General features: G+C 43.0%; 1 protein-coding gene across 1 annotated transcript in view; it reads right to left on the bottom strand.

Moving 5' to 3' along the window:
• Positions 1-22: 22 nt before the first annotated feature.
• Positions 23-9,742, bottom strand: part of LOC121148083 (islet amyloid polypeptide) — a 29,638-nt gene continuing 19,918 nt past the window's right edge. Inside the window, exon 3 of the mRNA XM_040968088.1 lies at positions 23-160. Within this exon, the coding sequence (XP_040824022.1) occupies positions 23-160 (138 nt within the window). The remainder of the gene's footprint in view (positions 161-9,742) is intronic.

Genomic DNA, 9,742 nt, shown 5'->3' with positions numbered 1-9,742 from the left:
CTTCCGAAGCCGACACTTCCGGCTATGGAGCCGGCGACTCCGCCCTACGGGTGCCCGGCAGCTCACACTTAGTCAGTCGCTCGCGTTTCGGGAGGACGTAAGCGTCTTCTGGTGTCCAAGGTTCTGTTGACAATTCCCTACGCGTGAATATGGAGTTTGTCTTTGATAAACACAAACGAAGAAGTTGGGTCTCCGAAAGAGGTTTGGCAAATCGCTTGTCTGAGGAGAGACCGGTGTTCCCTCAGGGCAGACTGTTTCTAGAATTGGAGCTTGAACGCTTAGTGGTGAAGGAGGCTTCCAGAACATCCCGCCGCCTCACTCCTAGCATTCCTAGTTAACTATCTGATTGCCACCGTCTCCCGACCAATATTTCTTATTTGTGGAAGCACGTTCTTTATTCTGGCTAAACCCAGGCGGTGTTACTGAAGTGTTCCCAAGAGGTTATCTTTTTCCATCTGCAATTTGAAGCTCTTCTAAAACTTCCAATGAAACAAATGCCCTTTGTTTTCAAATAAATCACACCACGTGAGGGTAGAATGTGATATCCCCAAGATTAATTCCACCGTTAACACCTTTTTGGGCATGTGATGGCGTTTATTTTGGGAAGTTTCAAGAAATTGGTTTGTTTGGGGACGAGAGTGGATGTCCTTTTTAACCCCACCATACTCTACCGTTAGTCACTATATCAGTATGTGTTGTTACCACTGCTGTCTTGTTGAAATGTTTTTGTTGGTGGTTAGGCTGGTTTTGTAAGAATCAGGAACTATTTCCGAAGCCTTCTAAAACTGCAGTTACCGAGGCCCGCTTAATTCCCTAAGCCCGGAGAACACCCACACGTGACCTACAGATCTAGTTACGGATGCTCACTTCCGTAAGTAATAGCCGTTGCGCGTTGATTTGCTACGTGCAATGGCAAGGAACTCAGGCAGCGTTAATTTTGGTTCCCGGTTTAGACAGTTAAAGCATTTCTAAGAGAAGCCCATTTAGATCTCATTTTGCTGCTCCAGTTTGTTTTCACACGAGATCGTGTGTGTCCTCCAGGCACTGCTCTTGACATGGGCACTTTTCTTTGTTCCCTAAGCGTTTGCCCGTGTTGGCTTTTAACTACCCCCTAATCCACTGCCCGTACCTTCCACCATGTCCGGAGTGTCCCAACCTCAGGGCTGCGTGTGTGTTAGTAGTAGGTGCTCAACGAAGAGTGCTGAGTTAGGAAGTGGATGGTGTGACACTCTGTGTTATGACAACTGTTTTCCCTTACGGAGTTCGGAAAGGCTGGCGTTTTGACTCCTCGAGGAAGTGGGGGGAAACGTGTGTAGGTGGGAGGAGGCCCACAAGGTAGGGGGCTCCTTTCTCAGAGCAAAGTCATTGTGAGCCCATTTTCTGTTCCGCTGAACACTGACATTTGTCATGGAGTCAAAGGTCCTGCTGCCTCCCACGCTGGCCTGAATATCCATTTGGTTTTTTGTTTTAGAAATTTCTAGGAATTAAACAACCTTCAGGGAGAAGAATGCAGGGCTGTCGGTGCGTCTCATGAGAGTGTCCATTGAGTAATCAGAAAAGGGCTCGTGGTGTAGGGCCTGTTAAAGCTGACGTGCAGGCAGCTGGAACAAGGGCCCTGCGAGTGCAGGGGTAGGAGTGAGCTGTGACAAGGGGGAAACTGCAGAGAGAATGGGCTGTTGGGGTGGAAGCAGGCTTCAAGCCAAGAGCAGCAGAACAGACACAAGGGCAGGTCTCTGGTCCGGAAGCGTAGGGGTGAAGGCCTCCCCATTTGGTAACTTTCTAAGGTGTCGGAGAATGACCCATGTGCTGCTAAGTGTTACAGTTGATGTTTCAAGGTTAAAAAGAATGGTGTGGGGTGCATCTGGATCTGGATCAATCCTCAAAACCTCAGTAGTATTCATAGCTCAAGAATCAAGAGCTTTGTGGCAGAAATGAGTGTGGGAAATACAGGGGCTGGAAAAAAAATAAACAAAAAAGACAAATAACTGCAAAAACGGAAGGAGATAAAACAATGTTTGCTCTCCCCTTCCTTAATTTTCCTAAATCTGGTTTCTCTCCCGGTCTCTTTTTCGCTTCTCACTCCTTTCAGTCATCTTAGGAAGAGAAGAAGCTTCGAGCTGATTAATTCAAAACCCCTCCTGCTCTCTGTTTTATGCTGACCTCAGAAGTCACTAAGAGAATTTAGACTCATTTGAACTATTTTATTGAAAATTTGGAAAGAGAAATGAAAATGTCATGGGCGGCTCATGGTTACCAGCTTTTGCTTTCCGGGTTCTGATGAGGCTTTGGCATTAGTGCCCTGCATTGTGGCCATCCCGTGAGTAAGTTACTCTCATGAGGCCTAGCTTCCTTGTTTTCAAAGTGGGCATAATGTCTACTTTGTTGAGTTGTTTTGGTGTGTGTTTAGTATATTTCAATTTCCTAGCACAACAGGAGCTGCTTAGTAGGGTTAATGGGCAAACTGTGCTCCATGCACCGTTGAACAGTCTGTCTCTTTGAGGGGATTTTTGTCTATGCGAGTTTCTGGGCACTTGGGTCCCCCAAAACCTGTCTTTGTGGCTTGCTGGGAATCATCTCCTGGTGATTCAAGGCTCTTCAAACTCACCCTGGGGTCAAATGAATTCATCTTATCCAAGTTGCCTTTACAAAAACATATTAAGTTTTATTCAGCAAGCTGGACTTATGAAAGGTTTTTGAAATTTTTTTTTTTAGACATTTGGAAGGCAGAGTTAGAGAGAAGACAGAGAATGAGATTCCCATCTGCTGGTTTACTCCCCAAAGGATCACAACAACTGGCTTTGGGCACAGCTTAACTCACTCCAACTGGTCTTTGATAGAGGGGATCCAAAGAGTTAAGCATCTTCTGCTTTTCCGGGTACATTGGAAGGAGCTGGATGGGGCCCAGTGCGGTGGCCTAGCTGCTAAAGTCCTCGCCTTGAAAAGGCACTTGGATCCCATTTGGGTGCCGGTTCTAGTCCCGGCAGCCCCACTTCCCATCCAGCTCCCTGCTTCTGGCCTGGGAAAGCAGTCGAGGACAGCCCAAAGCCTTGGGACCCTGCACCCATGTGGGAGACCTGGAAGAAGTTCCTGGCTCCTGGCTTCAGATTGGTGCAGCACCGGCTGTTGTGGACACTTGGGGAATGAATCATCAGATGGAAAATCTTCCTCTCTGTCTCTCCTCCTTTCTGTATATCTGACTTTGTAATGAAAATAAGTAAATCTTAAAAAAAAAAAGAAAAGGAGTTAGATGCGCAGTGGGGCCTCCAATCAGCGTTTGTACATGTTTGTATCTCGCCACTTTTTCTGTGAATGAGTTTTGCTCTCTAAATTCCCGCTTCTCCTCTAAACTTACATAGTTGTTATGAACATCCCTGGCTCAGCCAGCAGAAGCCTTAAGTACCTGCAGGCAGTCCAGTTAGGCTCCTTTTTGTGCTCTTGTCCCAGCTCTTCTGACCAGACACAACCAGCTGGGCCACTTAGTACATAGAACATATTTTGTAGAGCAGCTTTATAAAAATATATTTGATTTAGCACTGAAATTTTGTTATTTGTTCTCACTGTGAAACTGTGTTCAAAGAGGGAAAGCTTTTTCCTTAGTAAGGCAAAGCGTTTGAAGAGATGCATCTGCTCGTTGTGCTGTGATTTTTTAAATATTTTTGAAAGTGATGTAAGTTTTCAGCAGCTATAGAAAAACCACAGTCTCTTGTGTTTCAAGAGAATTGAACGGCTCTTTATTCCTTCCTTTTCTTTGCCCAGGTGTGTACCTCAGGATCCTGAATTGCCCTTCCCTGTGTTTATCAATGTTCCCTATAGGAAAGGAATTGTTGATGTTGGTTATCAGAGGGTCGTAACTTGGAAAATAGTTATGTACTTTCATTTGTTTTTTTTTTTTTAATTTATTTGTAAGACAGAGTTAGGAGGATAAGGTGGAGGAAAGAGGAGAAAGGGAGAAAGGGAGGGAGGAAAAAAGAGGAAGAGAGAGAGAAAGAGAGAGAGCACTTTTATCTGTTGGTTTACGTTCCCAAAATGCTGCAGTGCCAGGGCAGGGCCTGGTGAAAGCAGGGCAGGGCCTGGTGAAAGCTGGGAGCTTGGAGCTTCTTCTGGGTCTTCCATGTGGGTGCAGAGACCCAAGCTCTTGGTCCATCTTTCACTACCTTCCCAGGATCATTAGCAGGAAGCTTAACTGGAGGTGGTACAGACAGATCTTAAACCAGTGCCAGTATGACATGCTGGTGTTACAGGCTGAGGCTTAACCTGCAGAACCTTTTTGATAAATACAGCGTTTTTGAACTCTCATAATACAAAGCTTAGATAACTTACTAAAATGTTCATTTTCCTCATTGTATCTATGATTTTCCTTTCCTATGATTATTCTTTTTCTTTTACCTGCCCTTAATGCAATTATTTCTCAGAACTGCATTCTCTATGAAACTCTGCTCTATTCCTGTCCTTCCATTATCATCACATTAGTTCTTACAGGGTCCCACTTTCTTGGAATCAGCAGTGTGTCACCTAAAGTTGTCAGTCTTCCTATGTCTGTTTTCAGCGGAGGTGACCGTGTGACACAGTCCTGCTCAGTAATGGGCAGGAGCCAGGGGTCCAGGGGGAAGCCTTCGCTCTCTGGATGTGGATGCTCATGTTCCCACCTGCTTCGTATCTGTGATGTGCACATCAAAATTAGGAAAGAACAGACAAATAAGAAGACAGGGATTCTTCAAGGGCATTCTTATACCACTGTTTACACTCTGGATGGGTTCCTTGCTGCCTGAGACTATTAAGTCTCTTTATGTATAAACCACTGTGTGTTTTCTGTTGCTTTTCATTGCACATAATCCTGGGCCCCCTTTTATGTCATGATCCAAGGACATATACATTTCATTAATTCATATTTATTTCTGTCATTCTTCTCTGCTTTCCCTGTAAGGTACCATTTGAAAGTGCGAGAAAGCTGAAGTTGTTTGCAAAGTCAAATCAGCTGCTTTTTTGTTCATGTGAATTTGGTGATTAATTTTTCCTGGCATTTTCAGTGTGATTCATTTGTGACTTTGTGATGTAGGCATAGTGTGGTTTGTACTTGGAGGACTGTGATGGCAGTTTGACTTTGGTACATTGTGACCTAACACACTCTTGTTAATTCAGGTCAATAGCATCTATAAATCCAGTCACTTTGTGAATTCACGTTGTAAGAGGCATGATGTATTTTACCAGGAATAGATTTCAATTTGCCACCCTTTCTATATTGAGATTGCTTAGCAGTGAGCACATGTAGGTTTTTGGACATATATAAATAATATTTGTGATATATACACATTAATATCTAAATGTCGGATTGAGATACCCAAAAGTTATGTAAACAGAAGTGTTTCTAAAGCAATGTAATTGTTTTGTTTCCAATCATTATGTTTTTCAATTCAATGGTTTAATGTGATAAATTATAAAATCCGAATGTTTCTTAAATTCATTAGAAGTGTTTTAATCAAAATTAACTAAATTAGCACATCACTTCTGTAATAGAAAAGGCAATAATACTGATTAAGAGAAGTGCATTTGGAATATGAAAATTGCAAATCAGCATGATTATTTTAATGCTATCTGAACTTCTTTTGAATTACTAACTTTTACATATATGTTCACTTACCCAATATTTATTGAACACCTATTATGTGCCAGGCACTTGGGATATAGTGTTTGTCATGCCAGAAAAATGCGGTCAATAAAAAATAAACAGATAGATTGTATGTTGGAAAATGTTAAGTGTGTAGCAAACAATAGAACAAGAAGAGAGTTTAGTAATGTGTGTAAGGACTTGTGCTGAAACTTTTAATGAGATCGATTAGTAGGTCTTATTGAGAAGATATTTAAGTTAGGAATGAAGGTCGCAAGGAAGCGATGTGGCTGTCTGGGAGAAGAGCATCGTGTCCTAGGCTGTGAGGCAGGGTGTGTGGTGAAGAAACAATGCTAAGGCCCTAACATGATAACTTGTTTGGAGGAGGAAGAGGAAGAGGGCTTGAGGTGGCAAGCAATGTGATACGAGGTGGCGGAGGATCAGAGGATGGGTTGGGCAGATTAAATAGAAGTATGTGGCCATGTAAGAACTGTGACATTTGTTTAGTGAAACAAGGAATCATTGTTTGGAGCAAATGACAGAATTTGGAACAGGAAAGTGACATTCTCTGAAGGCAAGGTCAAAAGCAGAGAGAACAAATGCAACAGGTGAGAGGAGATGGTGGCTTGCACCAGTGATTTTGCTTAGATTCTGAGTTGGTTCTGAAAGAATGTGCAGGATCTGGAGACGTTGACAGTATAATTTTTAGATAAAAAAATAGGCTTCTAAAATGGAAAATATATGCTATTAAGTGTGTGTCTACTGAATACATAAAACAGAACTGTCCTTAAAAACACTGGGCAGAAAGTCACTGTATTCATTGGTGACACTGAAAGAAACATTGTCCCTCTTCCCTACCCCCTGCAAAATAACTTCTACTCTACTTTCCTGTCTACTAAAGATTTTATTTTATTACTTTAATTTTTATTGGAAAGTCAGATATACAGGGAGGAAGAGAGACAGAAAGATATTCTGTCTGATGGTTCACTCCCCAAGCGGCCTCAATGGCCAGTGCTGCGCCAATCTGAAGCCAGGAGCCAGACGTTTCTTTCATGGTTTCCCAGGTGGCTGTAGGGTCCCAGGGATTTGGGCTGTCCCTGACTGCTTTCCCAGGCCACAGGCAGGGAGCTGGATGGGAAGTGGGGCCGCCAGGATTAGAACCGGTGCCCATATGGGATCCTGGTGCATGCAAGTCGAGGATTTGAGCTGCTAGTCTACAGTGCCAGGCCCTACTCTCCTGTCTTTTAAACCCTTTTCAATCAGGCTTTGTTTTTACAGGTCATGGGAGCTGACTTGTTTTGCAGTTACTTACCTACGTCAGAAAAATGTCCTCTGAGCAATAGCAACATTGCATTCAGCAGGATAAATCCTCTCCCTCCCTGTCTGCCATCTCCTCTTCCTCCCTTCCCGCTCCTCTCCTGACTGCTGGAAGATGGATAGTTTTCCTTGCAGCATACAAATGTATTTTAGTTTATTTGAAAGGCAGAGTTACACACACACACACACACACCCAGAGAGAGAGAGAGAGAGAGAGAGAGAGAGAGAGAGAGAGAAAATCTTTCATCTCCTGTTCACTCCCCAAATGGCTGCTACAGCCAAAGCTGGGCTAGGCTGAAGTAAAGAGCCAGAATCTTCCTTTGGGTCTCTACACAGGTGCAAGAGTTCAAGCACTTGGGCCAGCCTCTGCTGCCTTTCCAGGTGCATTAGCAGGGAGCTGTAAGAGAATAAAGTGCCAGCACCATTATGGAATGCTGGCTTTTCCTGGTACATCACAGTACCAGTCCCTGTTCCTTCCATTTTATATGTTATGTTTGCCATGTCCTATAATTTCAGCAGAGTCTTTGAGTAGGTATATGTTTGAGTTTCAGTGGTAATGTCTGGGCAGGATTTATATTTGGAATGGTCAGTCTCTAGGTAGTATTTAAAAGTCATTCAAACACAGAGGATCACCACAGACGTAAGTGTGGATAGAAAAGAAGACCGAGAATGTTATGAACCATGAGATCTTCCAATATTATGAGGTCATGTGCATGAGGAGAGGTATTCTAAGGATTATGAAGATTCTCATAGGAGGAAAACCAAGAGAGTATGGTATCCTGGAAGCCCAGTGATGAAGGAGTTAGCAGAGGGGAATGATAGCTCTTAGCAAATACCAGTGGTTTGACTTAGTAAAATGAGACTCAGAAATGGCCATTGGAATTAGCAGGGAGGGGTCATAGTGGACTAACCATGCAAGTTAATTTTTCAACCTTTTTAAGGGTTTATTATATTTATGCTTTTTAGTCACATAAAGGGAACAAATCTCATGTTTTCTTATATACAGTTTTAAGAACATAATGAGCCTTCTCACCCCACTTTTCCTCCTTCTCATTCTCCTTTCTTCTTTTCTTGTTTTTCTTTAATTTTTGCATGGGAGATCTGGAAAAACTCCAGGCTCCTGGCTTCAGATCTGCTCAGCTCTGGCCATTATGGCCACTTGGGGAGTGAACCAGCAAATGGAAGGTCTTTCTCTCTGTCTCTCTGTAAATCTGTCTTTCCAACAAAAAGAAACAAACAAAAAAAGAATGTAGGCAAGGGCTGTCAACATTAGTCAAATCTCAAAATGTTAATTTCATTGACATGCATTTAGGGTTATATATTTTAGTTGCTGTGGTCTTCTAAAGCAGAAAAGGGAGGTTTAAAGTACAATGCTAAAGCAGTGGACAGGCATAAGACAGGCTTTCCCTGTGCAGAAATGGTCACTGGATTTCAGGACAAAAGTGGGCACATAACAAGGTGTTTGGAAACATTGTGAGCTCAATTGTACTATTGTATACTTTGAACTGTGTGTCATAGCCTTACGTTACTAAAGGTGTTTTTATCATAACATGATTGATCAATTTGAGGTGTCATACCAGTTACAGGAATCTCTTCACATTAGCAGAAAAACAACAACAATACCCTCAGGAGAATTCTGTGAAATGTCAGAGAGGTGATTGAGTTCCATACGGTGGGGTGAGGCAGCAATAAGGTGACTGGAGACATTCTGCCGGGCCTTGCCATGCAGTCAGAAACTCCTTGAGGCCTTGCTAACCGAGGAGTGGCGCTCATCACACACCCATGCCATCTGATGCAACTGCACAGCTCCCCACATAAATGAGTCAGCAAGGCTATTTTGTTAGTTTTATTTATGGACACTGAACTTTAGAGTTCATTTGACTTCATGCTTTTTAAACATTAAACTTCTTAGATTGAAATAACTGAAAATTTACACAAAATTGTAAGAAAAAATTCAGAATGATCAGTGTACTTTTTACCCAGTTTTCCCAATGGTAGTCATGTCTTACAAAACCTATATATCACAATATTGCAACTGGAATATTGATGCCAATACTTCCAAGGTACAGGGCTTCTCCTATACCACCTAGATCCCTTCTGATACTGTTGTAGCCATCCCTACTTCCTTCCTACATTCATTCCCTCCTTACTCCCTGATAACCATTCACCTCTTATTTATTTATATAGTTTTGTTATTTGAAGAATATATCAATCAAATAGGATCAGGCAATAACTTTTGTGCAACTGACTTTTCCACACATTACAGTGCTACCAAGATCCACGTAGTTTCTTGCATGCTTCAGAAGTAAATGTCTGTTGTTGTTGGCTTTTGCTGACATCACTTTTGCAGCAGCATTGACTGGCCTGGTGAGGATTAAAGATCACCACATGATGGCGAACGAGTTGGAGCAGAACATTCGGCTTTGCTGTTGGTAGAGGACGGGTTTCCTGCTTCCTGTCCAGTCACTGCCCATGGGAATTGCTTGGTTATCCCTGGAAAGTGGTGAAAGCCCTGCCTTTCTTCTGGGTTTTCTTTCCTTTCTTCCATCCAGTAAGGAAGGAAGCGAGTCCCTCTGCATTGCCAAATTTGCAGACGTTTATACTCTCCACATCATCTGCACCGACACCACAGTGTGTAGTGAGGCTCCTGCCAGCTGGTGAGGATGGGAGTGCCAACTTCCGTTTTACCTTCTCTGAGACCACCCTGATGGGGAGGTTGGACTGTGGTGTTAACCACCCTCAGTAATGGAACTCCAGGAGTGGAACTAGTTGTTTGTTAGCTCCCTCTCCTGTGGTGTTTAACTGGAGTAGAGAGGTTGT

Source organism: Ochotona curzoniae, unplaced genomic scaffold (assembly GCF_017591425.1).
Source record: "Ochotona curzoniae isolate NIBS_2020 unplaced genomic scaffold, NIBS_Ocur_1.0 contig_1482, whole genome shotgun sequence".
In the NCBI taxonomy this organism is placed as follows: Eukaryota; Metazoa; Chordata; class Mammalia; order Lagomorpha; family Ochotonidae; genus Ochotona; species Ochotona curzoniae.
Note: the sequence above shows the minus strand (reverse complement) of the source record. Positions and strands in the feature narration are given on the sequence as shown.